Source organism: Amblyraja radiata, chromosome 14 (genome assembly GCF_010909765.2).
Source record: "Amblyraja radiata isolate CabotCenter1 chromosome 14, sAmbRad1.1.pri, whole genome shotgun sequence".
In the NCBI taxonomy this organism is placed as follows: domain Eukaryota; kingdom Metazoa; phylum Chordata; class Chondrichthyes; order Rajiformes; family Rajidae; genus Amblyraja; species Amblyraja radiata.
The window spans coordinates 35012514-35035160 of record NC_045969.1 but is presented as its reverse complement, the minus strand read 5'-3'; the positions used below and the strand labels follow the sequence as shown (position 1 = coordinate 35035160).

General features: G+C 41.3%; 1 protein-coding gene across 2 annotated transcripts in view; it reads left to right on the top strand.

The window, feature by feature from the left end:
- crybg3 (crystallin beta-gamma domain containing 3) overlaps positions 1 to 22647 on the top strand; it is a 61817-nt gene that overhangs the window by 33652 nt on the left and 5518 nt on the right. For both annotated transcript variants that reach the window (XM_033033133.1, XM_033033132.1), the window contains 11 exons: positions 555 to 590; positions 2942 to 3078; positions 6784 to 6910; positions 10404 to 10546; positions 10634 to 10760; positions 12212 to 12244; positions 14210 to 14319; positions 15167 to 15296; positions 16676 to 16815; positions 19343 to 19466; positions 21030 to 21188. In XM_033033133.1, coding sequence (XP_032889024.1) covers positions 555 to 590; positions 2942 to 3078; positions 6784 to 6910; positions 10404 to 10546; positions 10634 to 10760; positions 12212 to 12244; positions 14210 to 14319; positions 15167 to 15296; positions 16676 to 16815; positions 19343 to 19466; positions 21030 to 21188 — 1266 coding nt within the window. The remainder of the gene's footprint in view (positions 1 to 554; positions 591 to 2941; positions 3079 to 6783; positions 6911 to 10403; positions 10547 to 10633; positions 10761 to 12211; positions 12245 to 14209; positions 14320 to 15166; positions 15297 to 16675; positions 16816 to 19342; positions 19467 to 21029; positions 21189 to 22647) is intronic.

The window sequence follows — 22647 nt, the reverse complement described above, 5'->3', positions numbered from 1 at the left end:
CTAGGTGCGTTTCTAATGGCCCTAACACCCAAAGGGTTAAGATGTTAGATGACGCTGGAACTTAGCAGCACCTCTCTCAGATATACAAGTGGCATTATCTTGCAGAGAGATAGTTTAACTGGAATAAATGTACAAAATCATGAGAGGAATAGATTGGGTGAATGTACAGAGTCTCTTGTCCAGAGTAGGGAATTGAGAACCAGAGGAGATAGGTTTAAGGTGAGGGGGGAAATATTTAATAGGAACCTGAGGGGTATCTTTTTCGCACAAAAGGTGGGTGTATGGAACGAGCTGCCAGAGGAGGTAATTGAGTCATGTAACCATTTAGACAGGTATACGGATAGGAGGGATATGGGCCAAATGCAGGCAAGTGGGACGAGTATAGATGGGCATGTTGGACGATGGGAGTGTGGGCATGTTGGGCTGAGCGACCTGTTTCCATGCCGTGTAACTCTAATAAATGTAGATACTGGATGATTCATGGACATGTCACAGCGTACTTTTGTTCTCAACTTGTTAACAACCTTGACTCTGTTTTATTTATTTTTATTCAGGGCGGACTAAAAGTAGAACGCCCTATGTCTCCCAGGGTATGTATGAATTAATTGATGTCAACATTAGTCGAACATGTGTTGGTTATCACAATAAGAGATATAATAAAGCAGTATATTTCTGGAATAACTCAACAGGTCAGGCAGCATCAGTAGAGGGAATGGATAGACAATGTTTCGGGTCCAAAAACGTCACTTACCCATGCTCTCTTCAGATGCTGCCTGACCTGCTGAGTTACTCCAGCACTTTGTGGTTTCCTCAAGATTCCAGCATCTGCAGTTCCTTGTGTCAACACAGTACATCATGTTTGTTTCAGTGAACTGCTGACATTTACTTCTACTGAAACAAACTGCATCAAAAATCAATTTCTGGTTCTTGGACACATTTTGATGCCTTGGGTTATTAATGATTATGCAGAAGTCTATTGCAACCAAAAATCTATCGCCTTTCCAAAATCAAATAAATACTTCAGTGTTTTGTCGGTCATTGCTGGATTTGAAAGCAGTGAACAAACACATCAGTCTGAAGAACGGTCTCGACCCGAAACGTCACCTATTCCTTCGCTCCATAGATGCTGCCTCACCCGCTGAGTTTCTCCAGCATTTTTATCTACCTTCGATTTTTCCGGCATCTGCAGTTCCTTCTTAAACAAGTGAAAATGAATGCTGACATACTTTATTATTCTGCACACATAAGTATAAGTATTTTGGGTGAAAGAAACACTACTGATGATGGAATACACGCTCCTCTTCCCCCCCCCCCCCCCCCCCCCACTCCCCCCCCCCCACTCCCCCCCCCCCCCCCTTCCTTGCTCCCTTTCTCCACCCTAGTTGCTTTACCAGTTCCACAATTCTCCACATTGTTTTCCTCTTGAGATCACGCGTTCCTTTGCCAACAAAGGCCCTACCAACTACCGCCCTGCCTGAGATCATTTGTGGGTAGCCCTGATTGCTCTGGTCTTTCTTTGCCTCCAGCTCTCTCCCCCCCCCATCCCCTGCTTTCAGTCTGAAGAAGGATTTTTCTCCATAGATGCTGCATGTCCCGCTGATTTACTCCAACATTTCAATTTATCTCTGATCAGTGGTTTTCAATTTGGTTGGCACACACTGTTACTGAGTGTGCCTGAGGTTTATTCATTTTGCCAGTAGAACTGCATTTTAGCAAATAAGTCCTTCAGAACACATGGGAATCTAGAGTCCAGGTAAATTCAGATCACCACAACAAGATGAACTCTGCTGGCAGAGCACAAATTGGAACCAGAACTAATATTACAAAAATACAACTAATAGATTGATTGGGTTGTGGATAGCAGATGCCAAGAAAAATCCCGCTTATTAAAATAAGCAGTGGGGACAATATGTTTATTGGATGCACAGGGAAATTAAAATGTTGGAATCTTGAGCAAAACAACAGATGCTGGGGAAACTCAGCGGGTCAGGCGACATCTGTGGAGGGATTGGACTGGTGATGTTCCGGGCTGGGACCCTTCCTCAGACTGAAGAGTGGTCCCTACCTGCAATGTCACCTGTTCATTTCCTCCACAGATGTTGCCTGACCCACTGGTCTCATTCAGTACTTCATGATAAGTTTATTGTTTTCTGGAATATAATGGGCATATTTGGATGAATGATTTCCCTTATCTGCTGCCGTGAATTACAAGCCCCAGATATAAGTAGAAGTTTTTTTAATCTGATTATAATGAAGGCAGATGTTTTCATATTACTAAGCCAGTGGACCAATCTCTACTTGGTTCTTTACCATCTTAAATATGTTATTTATTTATCGTAAAGCAAAAAATAAAAAACAGCGGATACTGGAAATCCAATTTAAAAACTCAAAATGCTGGAACTACTCAGCAGGTCGGGCAACGTCTGTGGACAGAGAAACAGTTGATGGGTTTCTATCTATTGTAGCTGCCTTCACCACCACCCCTGTGTTAGGTGATGGTGGAGGCAGCTACAATAGTGTTTAAATGACTTTTGGATAGGCATATGGATATGCAGGGAATGTGAGATTAGGATTATGTGTCTGCAGATAAGAGTTGGTGCCATGTTCGGCATAGAAATTGTGCGCTGAAGGGCCTGTTCATGTGCTGTTCTGTGTTCTGTTTACAAATCTGGAGAAGTTTTGATGAAGGCTCATTGATCTAAAATATTAATTTTGCTTCTCCCTTCACGGTTGTTGGGTGACCTCAACAATTTCTGGTGTTTGTTGGCTTGTTTAGTTTTAATTTCAAGAGCTCTTTTTTCAAAAAAACACCTCATCCTGTCAGTGAAAGTGGTGTTGGTGAGGATATTTTCTATTTGTGAAGCTGGGTATGAAGCCAGGGTTGATCTTGAATCTATTTTCAAAAGATGCTGAATGTGGTAATTGCCGTTTCTTCCTTTAGGTTGTAATATTTGAAAAAGAAATGTTCAATGGACATTCCGAGGAAATTTGTAAAGACATTCCTGATTTAAAGAGCCTTTGGGACCTAGATATGGATAATTCTGGTGGAGCGGGTTCAATGCGTGTAATTGGTGGAGTGTGAGTATTACCAGGTTATTACAAAGAGTTTTAATGAAAACTGACACGGTTTTATCTTAAAATAATGATTATCTGCAAAATGTTACCATGCATTTTAGTTGACTTTATTTTTCAAGGGTTCAAGGTCAGTTTATTGTCACATGTACCAATTAAGGTACAGTGAAATTTGTTCTCCCCTTTTTGATTTGTTTAGTAGTTTGTACGTCCAAAAACCATCAGGAGACAATCAATAATCTAGAAGAGACATTGGACTTGACACAAGGAACTGGCCCAATTAGCTTTATATTTCATATTGATGTAATAATGGCATAATTGATGGTTTCTCTCTCTGGTACTGTTGAACGCAGTCACACTTACTGCCCATATTAATTGGGAGTCTGGCCACTTAATTTTGTTAAAAACACATGTTCAAAATTCAACAGTGATAATTTAGCTCAGATGTGTGGCTGGGGACTTTGTACGTTACATCTGCCAAAAGATTTGCAGAGAATTTAAAAAATGTTAGCCTTGGTGTACATAGGCTACCCAAAATGTCAACATGTACAAACCATTGAAATTAGCAATAATTTTTAAAATGCTTCATAATAAACTGCAATGCCATTTTGATTAATATACAACTTTTTCTTGTTTGTCGCTTCTATATAATGTAGCTTCTTTATAACGTAGCTACACTGGTGGAAACTGAAATGGGTGACTCGGGGACGGTTTACCCGAACACTTACACTCAGTCCACGGAGGCCTGCAGGATCTTACAGCTGCCAACCATTTCAACTCCCCTTCCCATTCTTCTACTGACCTTTCTGTCCCAGACCTCCTCCATTGCCAGAGTGAGGTCACACACAAATTGGAGGAACAGCACCTCATATTTCGCTTGGATAGCTTGCAACCCAGCAGAATGAATGTTAAATTCTGTAATTTTAAGTAACTTCTACCAACACTCTCCCCCCCCTTCCTCCACCCTAGTCCCTTAACGAGTTCCACTGTGCACCACATTGTATCTCTCTTGAGATCACACCTTCCCTAGCCAACAATGGGCCTACCAGGGCACCTCCCTGCCTGAAGTCATTTGTTGCCAGCTGTGATTTGTCCTGGACTTTTCTTGACTCCAGCTCTTCACCTTCCCTTCCTACATAGATACATGGACAATATGTGCAGGAGTAGGCTATTCGGCCATTCGAGCCAGAACCGCCATTCAATGTGATCATGGCTGATCACCCACAATCAGTACCCCGTTCCTGCCTTCTCCCAATATACCTTGATTCCTCGAGCCAAAAGAGCTCTATCTAACTCTCTTTTGAAAGCATCCAGTGAATCGGCCTCCACTGCCCTCTGAGGCAGAGAATTCCACAAATTCACAACTCTCTGTGTGAAAAAGTTTTTCCTCGTCTCAGTTCTAAGTGGTCTACCCCATATTCTTAAATTGTGGCCCCCTGGTTCTGAACTCCCCCAACATCGGGAACATGTTTCCTGCATCCAGCAAGTCCAATCCCTTAATAATTTTATATGTTAAGAAACCCTCTCATCCTTCTAAATTCCAGTGAATACAAGCCCAGTCGCTCCATTCTCTCTTCATACGACAGTCCCGCCATCCCGGGAATTAACCTGGTGAACCTATGCTGCACTCCCTCAATAGCAAGAATGTCCTTCCTCAAATTAGGAGATCAAAACTGCATACAATACTCCAGGTGTGGTCTCCAGGGCCCTGTACAACTGCAGAAGGACCTTTTTGCTCTTATACTCAACTCTTCTTATTCTGAAGGCCATCATGTCATTAGCTTTCTTCACTGTCTGCTGTACCTGCATGCTTACTTTCAGTGACTGATGTACAAGGCCTTCCAGGTCTCGTTGTACTTCCCCTTTTCCTAACCTGACACCATTCAGATCTTCTTCTTCTTACATATGGCGTGCACAGCCTAAAGTTGTAGGACAACTTGTTCTATTTGATCTTATTTGATTGTGCACGCCGGGTTGATTGCATTCGTCGAAACAGGGCGGACCACATGAAGGTTACAATCTCCCACCCCACCATTTAGATAATAATCTGCCTTCCTGTTCTTGCCATCAAAGTGTATAACCTCACATTTATCCACATAATACTGCATCTGCCATGCATCTGCCCAACCTGTCCAAATCACCTTGCATCCTCATAGCATCCTCTTCACAGTTCACGCTGCCATCCACCTTTGTGTCATCTGCAAATTAGCTAATGTGCTTTTAATTCCTTCATCTAAATCATTAATATATATTGTAAATAGCTGCGGTCCCAGCACCGACCCTTGCGGCACCCCACTAGTCATTGCATGCCATTCTGAACGGGACGTGTTAATCCCTACTCTTTGTTTCCTGTCTGCCAACCAATTTTCTATCCATGTCAATACCTTACCCCCAATACCATGTGCTATAATTAATTTTCCCCACTAATCTCCTATGTGGGACCTTATCAAAGGCTTTCTGAAAGTCCAGGTACACTCCATCTATGGCTCTCCCTTGTCCATTTTACTTGTTACATCCTCAAAAAATTCCAGATTTGTCAAGCATGATTCCCCCTTCGTAAATCCATGCTGACTTGGACCGATCCTGGATCCTGGATCTTGGACTGCTATCCAAATGCATCACTATTACATCTTTAATAATCGACTCCAGCATCTTCCCCACCACCGATGTCAGGCTAACTGGTCTATAATTCCCTGCTTTCTCTCTCCCTCCTTTCTTAAAAAGTGGGATAACACTAGCTACCCTCCAATCCGCAGGAACTGATCCAGAATCTGTAGAAGATTGGAAAACGATCACCAATGCGTTCACAATTTCTAGAGCCACCTCCTTGAGTACCCTGGGATGCAGACCACCTGGCTCTGGGGATTTATCAGCCTTCAGTCCCATCAGTCTACCCAACACCATTTCCTGACTTGTGAATTTCCTTCAGTTCCTCCATCACCCTAAGTCCTCTGTCCCCTAGTACATCTGGGAAATTGCTTGTGTCTTCCTTAGTGAAGACAGAACCAAAGTACCTGTTCAACTCGTTTGCCATTTCCTTGTTCCCCATAATAAATTCACCTGTTTCTGTCTCCAAGGACCCACATTTGTTTTAACTAATTTTTTCCTCTTTACCTAAAGAAGCTTTTACTATCCTCCTTTACATTCTTAACTAGCTTACCTTCGTACTTCATCTTTTCTCCCCGTATTGCCTTTGCAGTTGCCTTCTGTTGATCTTTAAAAGTTTCCCAATCCTCTGGCTTCCCGCTCATCTTTGCTACGTTATATGTTATCCTCCCCCTCTTATTTTCAGTCTGAAGAAGGGTCCCAACTTCAAACATCACCTATCCTATCCTTTTCCTCCAGAGATGCTGCCTGACTAGCTGAGTTTCTTCAGCACTTTGTGTCTATCTTGGGTGTATCTCAAATTCTTTTTCAAATGAATAAAGTTATCTCAACAAGGAAAGCAGAGTAACAGAGATAATTGATTGTAAATATTCACTGAAATGTTTACACAATAAACTGCGGATGCGGGAACCCTGATCAAAGAGAAAACTGCTGGAGGAACTCGGGCAGGTAAGGCAGCATTTGTGATGGGAAAGAACAGGACCTTGCAATAGGACTCTGATTCCAGCATCTACTGCACATTGGTCTCTTGTGTGTCCAAATGGTTCTTCTCTGCTGACACATTGTCTAAAGCAATATTTTAAATAATTTTTATTTACTACTCAGATGGGTCGGTTATGAAAAAGAACATTACCGAGGGCACCAGTATCTGCTGGAGGAAGGAGAGTATGAGGATTGGCAGGCATGGGGAGGATTTGACCACACAGTACAATCAGTGCGGTATATTCTGGCGGTGAGTCACTGGTTAAACTGTTTGAATAAATCAGAGCGGCACAGTGGCGTAGCTGTGGAGTTGCTGCCTTACAGCACCAGAGACCCGGGTTTGATCCTGACGATGGGTGCTGTCTATACGTTCTCCCTGTGACCACCTGGGTTTTCTCCGGATGCTCCAGATTTTAATAATGGGCCTGTCCCACTTAGGAAATTTTTTTGGGTGACGACAGGTGATTGCCGCAAACTTTTCAACATGTTTGACATTTTTCGGAGATAGTGGCGACAATTTTTGCTGTCGTAGGTTGACGTAGGTTGTCGCCAGGTGTCGTAGGTGAATTCCATTAAAACTAGTCCCTGGCAGTCGCCTAAAGAGTCGCCTAAGTGGGACAGGCCCTTAACTCCCCCACCCCCACCCCCACCCCCACCCCCACCCATTTCCCTCGATTGTGATTTGAAAGATAGTCTAGTAAATAATATTATTCTGAAGCGCATTAAATTCTAGAAGATTGTTTGTACGGAAACTATATTCGCTGATCAACATAATTCATAAACCTGATAGAAATGGTAATTTATCAGTTTAAATGAAAAATAAATGTTAAAGAACCCAGTTAATATTAATATGAAGACCATACATTGTAAAATTCATCAAGAATGTTGTATTATGTGTATTAAGGCAATACTGGATTATTATTCCAGATTTTGTCTTGATAAATTGAATTTAAGTTACTCAATGGTGGCACAGCGGCGCATCAGTACGGTGCCAGAGACCAGGTTTGATCCTGACCACTGGTGCTGTCTGTATGGAGTTCAGTTTAGTGTATTGTCATATAAACCGAGGTACAGTGAAAAGCTTTTGTTGCGTGCTAACCAGTCAGCGGAAAGATAATACATGATTCCAATCGGACCATTCACAATGTACATGAGAACGTTTGCTCGTTCTCCCCATGACCACAAGTGTTTTCTCTGGGTGCTCCGGTTTCCTCCCACATTCAACAGACGTACAGGTTTGTAGGTTGATTGGCTTTGGTAAAATTCTAAAATTATCCCTAGTGTGTACATAGTGCTAGTGTACGGGGATCACTGGTTGGCGTGGGGCCGAGAAATCTGTCCCCGTGCTATATCTCTAAACTAAACAAAATATAAATAAAGTTGATGTGAATTCCCACGCTCAGCTTAGAAACATAGAAACGTAGAAAATAGGTGTAGGAGGAGGCCATTCGGCCCCGAACCAGCACCGCCATTCATTGTGATCATGGCTGATCGTCCCCAATCAATAATCCGTGCCTGCCTTCTCCCCATATCCCTTGATTCCACTAGCCCCTAGAGCTCTATCTAACTCTCTCTGATATCCATCCAGTGATTTGGCCTCCACTGCCCTCTGTGGCAGGGAATTCCACAAATTCACAACTCTCTGGGTGAAAATGTTTTTTCTCACCTCAGTCTTAAATGGCCTTCCCTTTATTCTAAGACTGTGGCCCCTGGTTCTGGACTCGCCCAACATTGGGAACATTTTTCCTGCATCTAGCTTGTCCAGTCCTTTTATAATTTTATATGTTTCTATAAGATCCCCCTCATCCTTCTAAACTCCAGTGAATACAAGTCTAGTCTTTTCAATCTTTCCTCATATGACAGTCCCGCCATCCCTGGGATCAATGTCGTGAACCTACGCTGCACTGCCTCAATCACAAGGATGTCCTTCCTCAAGTTAGGAGTAAAAAAATGTACATAATACTCCAGATGTGGTCTTACCAGAGCCCTATACAACTGCAGAAGAACCTCATTACTCCTATACTGAAATCCTCTTGTTATGAAGGCCAACATTCCATTGGCTTTCTTCATTGCCTGCTGTACCTGCACACCACTTTCAGTGACTGGTGTACAAGGACACCCAGGTCTCGCTGCACCTCCCCCTTACCTAACCTAACCCGATTGAGATAATAATCTGCCCCCTTGTTTTTGCCGCCAAAGTGGATAACCTCACATTTATCTATATTATACTGCATCTGCCACGCATTTGCCCGTTCACTCAACCTGTCCAGGTCATCCTGTAACCTCCTAACATCCTCTTTACAGTTCACACTGCCACCCAGCTTTGTGTCACCCGCAAACCTACTAGTGTTGCTCCTAATTCCCTCTTCCAAATCATTAATATATATGGTAAACAGTTGCGGTCCCAACACCGAGCCTTGCGGCACTCCACTCGCCACTGCCTGCCATTCTGAAAAGGACCCGTTCACTCCTACTCTTTGCTTCCTGTCTGGAAACCAATTTTCTATCCACGTCAACACACTACCCCCAATACGATGTGCTCTAATTTTAGTCACCAGTCTCCCGTGCGGGACCTTATCAAAGGCGTTCTGAAAGTCTAGATACACTACATCCACTGGCTCCCCTTCATCCATTTTACTTGTCACATCCTCAAAAAATTCCAAAAGATTAGTCAAGCATGATTTTCCTTTCATAACTCCATGCTGACCTGGACTAATCCTTTTACTGCTATCCAAATGCCCTATTATTACCTCTTTAATAATTGACACCAGCATCTTTCCCACCACCGAAGTCAGGCTAACTGGTCTGTAATTCCCCGTTTTCTCTCTCGCTCCTTGAGGGATAACATTAGCTATCCTCCAATCCACAGGAACTGATCCTGAATCTATTGAACATTGGAAAATGATCACCAATGCGGCCACTATTTCTAGATCCACCTCCCTGAGGACCCTGGGATGCAGACCATCAGGCCCAGGGGATTTATCATCCTTCAGTCCCATTAGCCTACCCAATACTATTTCTCGCCTAATGAAAATTTATTTCAGTCTCTAGAATTCAAGAGGCAATTAGAATAGGAAGCAAATTTAATGCAATGCTCAAGTTCTGTGAATGAATTGAAATGTTCTTTAGTTTAGAGAGGCAGCATGGAAACAGGCCCTTCAGCCCACTGAGTCCATGCCGATCATCGATCACCCATTCACACTAATTCTATCCCACCCTACATTTAGGGCAATTTACAGAGGCCAATTACCCTACAAACCCGCACGAATTTAGGGATGTGGGAGGAAACTGGAGCACTCGGAGGAAACCCTTGCATTCACAAACTCCAGACAGACAGCACCTAAGGTCAGGAATGGACCTGGGATCCTTGGTGCTATGAAGCAGCAGTTCTACCTGCTGCACCACTGTGCCGCCTTCAATTTGTGAATGGCCAATTAACCTGAACAATCAACCGTGGTTCTATCTCTACAGATGCTACCTGATCTGCTGAGCATTTCTGGCATTTTGTTGTGTTATTTCTTTCCTTCTGGGACATGCTTACGACTCTGTGTACTGTCTCAGTGCATTACTACTATACACTTGTACTGTATCTGAGATGCTTATCTAAGATGTATCTAAGTGTTTATGTCTGGTACGTACTAACTGTATACAAAATAAATATCACTGTACCTTGGTACGTGTGACAATAATGTACCGTTATAGAGTAATAATGGTAACATTTTAACTATCTGTTTTTAAACTAGGATTTTATGAAACCAGAGATCGCTTTATTTGAGGAAGCAAACTTAAAGGGTGACACCAGCATCGTTCTCAATCGTCCAGTTCCAAACTTGGAAAGCAGAGGATCCAGCACTGTAGCACGGTCAATTCAAGTCAAAAGTGGAGTGTATGTGCATTCTCAATTCTTCTGTTATCGGATGTTGTAATTGATAGTTCATGATGAATTGACGCTTTCAATGTTTCATTGCATTAGATGGGTGGCCTACCATGGAGAGCATTATTCTGGGGAGCAGTATATTCTAGAGAAAGGAGTGTACAGAAACCACAGCGACTGGGGAGGACCTGACAAGCCGATCAAGTCCATTCGCCCGATACAACTGGTAACTTACCTTAACATAGAACAGTTCAGCAGAGGAATAGGTCCATCGGCCCATAATGCTTAGTTAGTTCAGTTTATTGTCACATGTAGAGTGAAAAGCTTTTTTGTTGCGTGCTATCCAGTCAGCGGAAAGACTATACATGATTACAATCAAGCCTTCCACAGTGTACAGATACAGGATAAAGGGAATAACATTTAGTGCAAGATAAAGTCTGATTAAAAATAGTCTTAGGGTCTCCAATGAGGTAGTTGGTGTTAGGAAGGTTCAGTTACCTGATAACAGCTGGGAAGAAACTCCCTGAATCGTGAGGTATGTGTTTTCACACTTCTATACCTCTTGCCTGATGCCTAGCTGATCTGATCTCATCTACCTGCAAGTGAACCATATCCCTCCATTCTCTGCAATTCCACGTGCCTATCTAAAAGCTTCTTCAACACCACTATCATATCTGCCTCCACCACCACCCTTGGCAGTGCATTCCAGGCCCCCACCATTCTGTGTATACTTGCCCTGCACATCTCCATTATATTTTTCCCCCTCTCACCTTATAGCTATGCCCTCTCTTGTTGGACATTTCCACCCTGGGAAAAAGGTTCTGACTATCTACCCTATCTATGCATCTTATAATTTTATATACTAACACCTTCTGTCAGTTAAAAAGTGAATATTTGTTAAGTGCCTGATTTCTAATAAAATTTGTGTCATAATGGATAAAAGAATGCTAGAAATGTTCATCTGAGAATAAAGGCAGCAATTGGAATATAGCCAAAAATTAAATCAATAAAATAGTATAGTGTCATAATGGATAATATTCTTCAAGAATATTGCCGATCATATAGACGGAGGCAATGGAGATTTGGTAGGCTGTATCTCTCATTTCTTGACACATTATCAGGAAAAGCTGAACTTGTTGGGATTTATTTTCAAGAAATGGGAAAACATATACATCTTGAAAGAGTTGTTTAGGTTACAAAAAGGTTTGAAAGTGAGAAGTGGATTTGTTTTCTACACATGAAATTTACATTTCTTTTAAAATAATTGAATGGTGAAGATGTTACTATTATTATTGAGAACATTTTTAATCAACTTTGCTCATGATAACTAGACAAAGGCTGTTTCATTGTAAAAATAGACAGGAATTTATAAGATAAATATATTAAGGGCAAATTGTGTTGTCATCAAGTGGGAACCAATTGTATAACTGAACATTTACTTTTGGTTATAATATGATTTTGTATTAATAAATGTAACAATACTTGATGTAAATATATAAAACTATGATAATTAAATTAAATGTCTGCTGTCTATTTCAGAATTCAAAGACTAATCTGTTGTTTTTATAATTTAGCCTTTTATCATAATTGATCTCTCAATGTATAAAACAGCATTTTATTGAAATAATAAAGTACTTTTTTTAGTTTGACTGAATAATACTATTAATTGTATTACAGGAATCAGTTGGAGGGAATGAAGCACAGTTTCAGGTAAAATACGCAGCATCATGTTGTATAGAACTTTTATTCACAATCTTCACTTTTACTACAGTTGCTGCCAATTCTTATTTTCATCTCTGGAGGAGTGATCATCTGTGTGATCATCATCTGATCATCACTTCATCAGTGCGCAGAAGGACCTCGACCCGAATCATCACTGTTCATGTTCCAGACTGAAGAAGGGTCCCGACTAGAAACGTTACCTATCTATGTCCTCCAGAGATGTTGCCTGACCTGTTGGTTACTCCAGTACTTAAGTGTCTTTTTCCCCTTCATCTGTTCTGCTAACTTTCAATAGGGATGCGTTTTCTGACATCAGCCTGGTAAATATACGTTAAGGAATTTCAGAATGTGTTATGTCTGTATTCTTTTGCAAAAAGTGATGAAAAAGGTTACTGCAGTTTGCTCTCGAGGCTCTTTGGTGGAAGTAGCACGGTTCTGCTGTACATGTGGAGGAATCCCAAAGGTATTGAGTAGAGAGTATTCTAATCCCCAGTTGCTGCTTCATATTGGTACCTGGTTATTCTGCTGCATCCAAAATTGGATTGAGCACGGATCTCTGATGTACAGGATACCAGATGTCAACAACACATATGATCCATTTGGAAAATAAATCACATAATCCCAACCAGTAAATTATATTTTTCATAAATCACTTGCAGCTTTTGCACTTTATTACATGTATGAGAGTTCTGATACCAATGTTGAAAGAAAATAGTCCACTAAATTGGATGGCAGAAGAGTCTTATATCATAGTTTTGGAAGTGAATCACTTATCAAAATAATGTACTTATTTCTAGATTCCTATTTGACATGGTCTCTTGCAACAACACCACTTTTTTTAGCCGCGAGGTTATTATGTTGATAATAACATTCATTTTCTGAAAGTCTGAAGAAGGGACCCAACCCGAAATGTCACCTATGCATTTTCTCGAGACATGCTGCCTAGCCCACTGAGTTACTCCAGCATTTTCTGTCTATCTTTGGTATAAACCAACATCTGCAGTTCCCTTTTATTACATTAATTTTCTGTGATGTTCTTTTGTGTTCTCACTAAAGACCAAGGTTATACCCACTTACTTTAAAATAATGGTTAAACGAATGCTAGAAATGTTTATCTGAGAATAAAAGCAGCAATTAGCGTATGGGCAAAAATTAAATCAATAAAATAGTACAGTATCAAAATAATTTCCCATTGTAAGCTTCCTGAGATAGTTGTGCACATATAACCAATGAAAAAGTTTGTATTAGTGCATTCAGAGTGAGCCTTTAATGTCTTAGTAAATAACAATCTGAAGGACTATTTGGGCCCTGACAAATCATTTACACGTTTGGGGCGTCATTTTATCATAAGGAAACTAATGTGGCACTCTTTATAACTTTACATTTTGTTCTCTCCCTTATTTCCATCCACCTGTCCCAATTCCTATTTGGATTCCCTTATCTTAAATTATATATATAATTGTTTTCTATTTTGTGTTACTTCTTGCTTACAAAAGTAATTTGGTTTATTTACTGTCCCAAACCATGCATTCCCTATAAATGCAAATATAACTGTGAGACAGCATTTTACATAGTCATACAGGCCCTTTGGCCCAAGTTGCCCATGCCGACCAAGGTGTCCCATCTATACTAGTCCCACCTGCCCGTGTTTGGTCCATATTCCTCTAAACCTTTCCTATCTATGTACAAATGTATTTTAAATGCTGTCATAGTACCTGCCTCAACTACGTCCTCTGGCAGCTTGTTCCATATACCCACAACCCTCTGTGTGGAAAAAGTTGCCCTTCAGGTTCCTATTAAATCTTTCCCCTCTCACTCTAAACCTATGACCACTGGTTCTTGATTCCCCAATCTTTTGCCACTCAGCAAAATTCCAGCCATGCTGTATGAATACGAATTACAGAAAGACTTTGAAAGATCTTTCTAAAAACGACTGTTATGCATTTCTTTTAGATCCAAGCGTACCATGGAATTGGTTTCCAAGGACAGTGTGTTGAATTTGTAGCAGAGATGCCCAATTTACCACCTTTACAACCAAATTCGTTTAATGTTCTTCGTGGATGGTAAGCTTGAACATAGAAGAGTACAGCACAGGAGCAGGCCTTTCGGCCCACAATGTTTGTGCCGAACATGATGCCAAGTTAACCTGTACATGATCAATATCTCTTTACTTCCTGCACTTCCATGTGCCTATCCGAAAGCTTCTTGAACGCCACTATTGTATCTGCCTCCACCACTGCCTTTGGTAGTGTGTCCCCCACCACTCTCTGTGTAAATAAAACCTGCCCCACACATCTTCTTAAACCTTCCCCCTCTCATCTTATAGCTATGTCCTCTAGTGCTGGACAGTTCCACCATGGGGGAAAAGGTTCTGACTGTCTACCCTCTCTATGCCTCTCATAATTTTATATACTTCTATCAAATCTCCCTGTAACCTCCAACATGAATTGGATACAAAAATATTTGGTTTATATCTTTGATATAAACCGGCATCTGCAGTTCCTTCCTACACAAAAAGCAAATACTACTACAATGTTAATCATTGGGACATAAATGCAGATTTATTAATCTTATCTGTCCATTGTAACCTTGAGGATTAGGTTCAAGCTGTTGTTTCCTTCATTTGCTAATGTGATTTCTCCCCTGACACTTTGTGGTTAAAGCAATGTCTGTAAAATTACTCTGCTCTGGGGGAACATAATTTCCAGGTTAACAAGAGCAGGTTGGACGTTAACAGAATGTCCTCTCCAGGACTTTTTTCTACATTAAACATCAGTGTTATACGATAAATAGGATACAATAACTGAGGCCTTCAAGAAGAAATTATTTTTGCAATATGCAGCAGTGCAAAAAAACAATGTTATGATGTTCAGACAAAATGTTAACTTTATTTTCTTTCTCAACTTCCAGCTGGGTTCTGTATGATGAGAATGATTATGCTGGCTCTCAGTATGTGCTGGAGGAAGGTCTCTACCCAGACCTCGATTCTCTGGGATGCCTGTCGGGTAAATCAATCCGATCCTTTAAGCCCATCATAAAGGTAAGTGAATTTTGTAACTCTCCTTGCTACAAATCAATATCTCTGCATGTTTCTCGAGCAGGCTGATACTCCGCTGACATTTCTTTACCATGACCGGCTCAAATATTTTTCTTTATTCATAGCAGTTTGGGGAGCAATTGGAGGTTCCTTTTATCTTTTAGTTTAGAGATACAGCGTGGGAACACGCCTTTCGGCCCATTGAGTCCACGCCGACCTGCGAACCCTGCACAGACCAGCAATCCCCGCACACCAGCACTGTCCCACACAAGGGACTATTTACACTTTTACTCTACCGCCGTGCCACCGTAATCTCTTTCGATGTCCCTTCTATCATCAGGTATGGCGCGGCAGTGGTGCAGCGGTAGAGTTGCTGGCATACGGCACCAGAGATCCGGGTTCAATCCCGACTACGGGTGCTGTCTGTACGGAGTTTGTACTTTCTCCCTGTGACTACATGGGTTTTCTCCGGGTGCTCCGGTTTCCTTCCACACTCCAAAGACGTGCAGATTTGTAGATTAATTGGCTTTGGTGACTTGTAAAATGGTCCCTAGTTTTGAGTCATAGAGTGTGGAAACAGGCCATTCAGCCCAATTTGCCCACACTGACCGATATGTCCCATGTACACTAGTCCAACCTGCCTGAGTTTGGCCCATATCCCTCTAAACCTATCCTATCCATTTACCTGTCTAAATGTTTCTTAAACATTGCAATAGTATATGCCTCAACTACCTTCTCCGCAGTTCATTCCAGTGTAAATAAAGTTACCCTTCAGGTTCCGATTAAATCTTTTCCACCCTTTTCCACCCAAATTAAACCTATGTTCTGGTTCTCGATTCCCCTACTCTGGGCAAGAGATTCTACCCGATCTATTCCTCTCATGATTTTGTACAGATGATTTAGTGTGCGTAAATTAGTGCACGAGGTGATAGCTGGTCGGCCAAGAATGGAGAGACATTGTTCTATATGACAAGGCTGTTGATGACTTCTTCCATTACTTTGAAGACGACTAGTTGAAAGTAGCTGGGACATAAATTAACAGGCCACTGTTTGTTTTTCATTGACAGAGTACGCACAACATATATTTCCATAATGCCTTTATTATAGTTAAAATGTTCCAAGGTATTATGACTGCACACTTAGATAAAAATAACCAAATAAAATAATATGATCTAATGTAAAGCTTCAAACTTAAATGTTACAAGTTTAATAATACCAAGATGTTGGGGCACTGTATTAATGCATAATCATGTAGGATGGAATTACTTTACAATTTGCATTCAGTATCATAGTAAAACTGGGTTTTTGTGCCAACATTTTTCATCCAGTATAACTATCTTTCCAGTAAAACCAACTCAGTGTGAACCTATTATTTGTTTTAGGATTTTTCTATACCTTCCATAGGCTTATTTAGCCTTGATTCGTTTGAAGGTCAAGAACTGATTCTTACAGAAGGAGCCAGCAGCTTGAAGAAGATGGGATATTATCAATATCCAAACTCAGTGAAGGTGAACAGTGGAACGTGAGTAGTCAAATACTGAATGCAATTCAGATTGTTAGACTTATTCATTTCTAAATCCAGGGAAAGTAGTCGATTGTGGTTGAGTTGCATCTTCACGGACAAGAATGATTTGTAAGATGTAATGGTATTAGGCTAAATTCATGGACGCCTAACACAACAAATATCACATGAATAGAGTCGAACTGTTATAGTTTTGTGTAGAAGGAACTGTAGATGCTGATTTACACCGAAGATAGACACAAAATGCTGGAGTAACCCAGAGGGTCAGGCAGCATCTCTGGGGGAAAAGGAGTAGGTGACTTTTCAGGTCAGAACCTTCTCCAGAGATGCTGCCTGACCCGCTAAGTTACTCCAGCATTTTGTGTCTAGCTTCAGTGCTACATTTTTGTGGTATGCAGAAGATTAATTAATTCTAGCAACCAGGTACATTTCGTTACTGCAGGTAGGTGCAGATTCCTCACAGCTCCACCAACTTTGTTTTGACCCTGACTTCTGGTGCTGTCCAATGCTCTGGTTTTCCTCCCACGTTCTGGTATTTTAATTGGCAAATGTAAAACACTCTTCGTGCGGATGGCAAAAGAAGCAAAGGGGAATTGATGCACAAGTGAGAGAATGGGTTGCAAGCAAATAATGGAGGGTGTGAGATTGTTGAGAATGCTGTATTTTTGAACCAGCATAGTCTCTAGGAATTGGATGACCACCTGTGGTGCTATAGGTAAAAAGACTACTCACTGAAGTTCTGTGTATAATTTTGAAGAATCTCCAGAAATTCACCCCTTCCAAATCTGTTGTATTCTTATAAACATAGAAAATAGGTGCAGGAGTAGGCCATTCGGCCCTTAGAGCCTGCACCGCCATTCAATATGATCATGGCTGATCATCCAACTCAGTATCCTGTACCTGCCTTCTCTCCATATCCCTTTAGCCACAAGGGCCACATCTAACTGTAAATATAGTCAATGAACTGGCCTCAACTGCCTTCTGTGGCAGAGAATTCCAGAGATTCACCACTCTCTGTGTGAAAAATGTTTTCCTCATCTCAGTCCTAAAAGATTTCCCCCTTATCCTTAAACTGTGACCCCTTGTTCTGGACTTCCCCAACATCTGGAACAATCTTCCTGCATCTAGCCTGTCTAACCCCTTAAGAATTTTGTAAGTTTCTATAAGATCCCCCCTCAATCTTCTAAATTCTAGCGAGTACAAACCGAGTCTATCCAGTCTTTCTTCATATGAAATTCCTGACATCCCAGGAATCAGTCTGGTGAACCTTCTCTGTACTCCCTCTATGGCAAGAATGTCTTTCCTCAGATTAGGAGACCAAAACTGTACGCAATACTCCAGGTATGATCTCACCAAGACCATGTACAACTGCAGTAGAACCTCCCTGCTCCTATACTCAAATCCTTTTGCTATGAATGCTAACATACCATTCGCCTTCTTCACTGCCTGCTGCACCTGCATGCCTACTTTTAATGACTGGTGTACCATGACACCCAGGTCTCGTTGCATTCTCTGGGATCATTACGATAGTTTTGAAGCAATGTAAATGTTCTGTTTCTTTGTAAGGGCAATGTCACCAATCTGAGTCCAAGACTCAGTGGAACACCATCCAGTGTGAAATGTAGAATGTTCTGCACACCAGATCAGCTGTTTTGTGCTCCTTCAAAGCTTAATCCAATTACAATCAAATAGTTTTAATGCAATGAATCTTTAAACCTTGAGATGGAGGAGCATTGATACCATAAAGTAGAGTTAGGTGCTACTAATTAAACGCAATTATTAGAGAATTAATGCGATTACAAATTAACTACTTTCTAATCAGAATCTGTTGGACCACATTAGCTATAAAACTTTCTCGGGGTCATATAAAAATGGTCTAATAAACCATATACCTCAGACCTTCCAGCCTATGTCTCCTCTCTCCTAGATTTTCTGATGCTTCTGGACTGATGCCAGATCTAGGATCTCCCACCCACTTTTTCATCTCAAGGCACAGAGGAGATCTAACTATCCCACCAATATTAAAGGTCGCACAGTGGCGCAGCTGGTTGAGCTGCTGCCTCACAGCACCAGAGATTTGGGTTTGATCCTGATCCAGGGTGTGTGCAGTTTACACGTTCTCCCTGTGACTACATGAGTTACCTCCAGTTTCTTCCCACATCCAAAAGACATGCGGGTTTGTGGGTTAATTGACCTCTAAATTGCAGCGAGTGCGGACATGAAAGTGGAATAACGTAGTATGAATGAGTGAGCGATGGTCAGAATGGACTCAATGGGCCGAATGGCCTGTTTCCATGTGGTATCTTTCAATTCAATCAATACACAACATTTCCCCCACGAGTCCCTTTACTCCACACCCCCTCAGTTCCCCATCGCCTCACCTCTGCCATTCACTACCTCTTCATGCAGTATCATGTCAAAATAAATTATTATTGTGTGTGGATATTTAACTTCATAACAGCACATATACTCAAAGTTCTAGCTTCCAATCATTGTACTTTAATATATATTGTCTGCACTGAATTAGATGGATCCTCTATGAACATGCCAACTTTAGAGGAAAGCAACTGGTTTTGCAAAGAACTGAAATAACAAACTGGAATAAATTCAGTGGATGGATAACCATTGGATCACTTCATCCTTTAAAACAGGTAAGAAGCCAAGCTATTGTAACTTACCATTTATAAATAGCATGATTAGATTTTCATAAGTTCATAACTTATAGGAGCAGAATGTGGCCATTTGGCCCATCGAGTCCACTCTGCCTTTCAATTATGGCTGATCTATCTTTCCCTCTCAACCACGTTCTCCTGCCTTCTCTCCATAACCCCTAATCAAGAACCTATCAATCTCCACCTTAAAAATATCCATTGACTTCGCGCCCATTGCCGTCTGTAGCAATGAATTTCAGTTTTCGAATGATTGTAAATGGCTGTCATCACATTTGAATTGGTTTAACCATCAGCAATCCTCGGACAAGGCTTCAAATGGCTGTTGGGGTATTTCTTTGGCAGGTAGCATTTCATTTATCGCCAGAGGGCATTTTTCATTGAATTGCTACCCAAGGTAAACGTAGAGCGAGCAGGCAAGGGGACAGTGTTAACTTTGTTGACATTAATTTTGCTGGTGCAAGTTTCTCCCATATAATTGGTAAAACTTTTTTTAACAAACTCGGTGAATGGTAAGTAATTACTAACTTACTTCCCTATAGTTCAGATGGGTGTGTTGTGTATGTGGAATATCAAGGATAGCTAGGAATGTAATTGACATTTTTGGCATTGTATCAAATTTGGAGGTGCGACCGTGAACTTTAGACTGCTTTACATTTCCTTCGCTCTTTCCTCTTAGGAAACTGTACAAAGGAACTACTGTTTGAAATATAAATAATTGCTGAAATTTCAAAACCAACGCTAGGTCAAAAACATTAGGGAACTACATACTGTGTGTCTTCCATATTAATAGAATTTAAGCTACACCAATTAACATTTTGAATGAATGTGGCAAATTATTTACTCTGCTCTCCCAAAATGCAGAAAATTTCAAATAAATTTAACGTGAAGACAAATGTAGGTTCCTTACAGTTAGAAACAGGTGAATATATAATGGGGAATCAAGGAAATGACAGACCAGTTAAACGAGTACTTTGCTTCTGTCTTTACTAAGGCAGTCCGCTGAAAAATTGCCTGTGGGACAGGCCCATAACTATTGGGATAACATCGAGGGCACAAAGCTGACTTAGGCTGACCGGGACATAATGGGTGTAACTGAAGTCAACCTTGACTTTCCTACATTCTGGCCGCCTCTAACGCCATCCCTCAGAGATAGAAAAAAAAAACAGCTGTTGTGGCCAACACTCAAACTTTCTTAAAACTGTTTTATTGAAATATGTCCCGAAGCAGAACAATTAAAATGCTTACTTGCTGTTTTAACTCTTCAAAAACCTACACTCATTGTTGTTTGAGGTCAGGAAGGGGGGGTCAGAGAATGAGGAATTACTATGGCAAAGCCATCATTGAGGAGGAGGAAGTGGTGTTTCAATAAAAAGGATCTCTAACAATCGGAGGAATGTAATGGATGCGTTAGAATAAGTATTTTGAAAGGGTTTCTTGGTATAGTCAAAAAGCAAGGACTAATAAAGGAATGCATTTATAGGTATCATTGTTTCTTTGATACAGTTAAATGTCAAACTGAATTCTTAATTTATGTTCTTATAGCCTACAGAGTTCTTCAGAATTAAAAACAAGGCAACAAGAACATTTGTGACAGTTTGTGGAGATTCCGAGGACCCGAGGGAGTCCAAGTTATCCGTCTGTCCTGACAACGGTAAAACTACACAGGTGTGGTTTTATTGCAATGGAGTTATTAAATCCAAGGTAATGTACCCATTATTCTACAACTGCTCCAGTTACACCAGCATGCTGACATGTTACTGGATACTTAACCAGGAAGGGGACTGTATCTGTGTTCCAAAAACGATAGGATTTGCACTAAATCATAATTCTGTTGATCATTGAAGTTATTTATATGACTATTTGACCAATATTATTACAAACCAGGATAATTTAATAATTAAATCTTATTTCTGTATTAAATTTACGAAGGGGAAGTCATGCGTGACTAATCTTCTGGAATTTTTTGAGGATGTAACTAGGAAAATGGACAAGGGAGAGCCAGTGGATGTAGTGTACCTGGACTTTCAGAAAGCATTTGATAAGGTCCCGCATAGGAGATTAGTGGGCAAAATTAGGGCACATGGTATTGTGGGTAGGGTGCTAACATGGATAGAAAATTGGTTGGCAGACAGGAAACAAAGTGTAGGCATTAACGGGTCCCTTTCAGAATGACAGGCAGTGACTAGTGGGTTACCGCAAGGATCGGTGCTGGGACCGCAGCTATTTACAATATACACCAATGATTTAGATGAACGGATTCAAAGTAACATTAGCAAATTTGCAGATGACACAAAGCTGGGTGGCAGTGTGAACTGTGTGGAGGATGCTATGAGAATGCAGGGTGACTTGGACAGGTTGGGTGATGTGGATAAATGTGAGGTTATCCACTTTGGTAGCAAAAACAGGAAGGCAGATTACTATCTAGATGGTGTTAAATTGGGAAAAGGGGAAGTACAACGGAATCTGGGGTGTCCTTGTTCATCAGTCAATGAAAGTAAGCATGCAGGTACAGCAGGCAGTGAAGAAAGTGCAAGAACGGCATGTTGGCCTTTATAACAAGAGGAGTTAAGTACAGAAGCAAATAGGTCCTTCTGCAGTTGTACAGGGCCCTAGTGAGACCACACCTGGAGTATTGTGTGCAGTTTTGGTCCCCTAATTTGAGAAAGGACATTCTTGCTATTGAGGGAGTGCAGCGTAGGTTTACAACGTTAATTCCCAGGATGGCGGGACTGTCATATGCTGAGAGCATGGAGCAGCTGGGCTTGTATACTCTGGAGTTTAGAAGAATGAGAGGGAATTTTAATGAAACATATAAGATTATTAAGGGTTTGGACACGCTAGAGGCAGGAAACTCCCGATGTTGGGGGAGTCCAGAACCAGGGGCCACAGTTTAAGAATAAGGGGTAAGCCATTTAGATCGGAGACGAGGAAACACTTTTTCTCACAGAGAGTTGTGAGTCTGTGGAATTCTCTGCCTCAGAGGGCGGTGGAGGCCGGTTCTCTGGATGCTTTCAAGAGAGAGCTAGGGCTCTTAATGATAGCAGAGTCAGGGGATATGGGGAGAAGGCAGGAACGGGGTACTGATTGGGGATGATCAGCCATGATCACATTGAATGGCGGTGCTGGCTCGAAGGGCCGAATGGCCTACTCCTGCACCTAT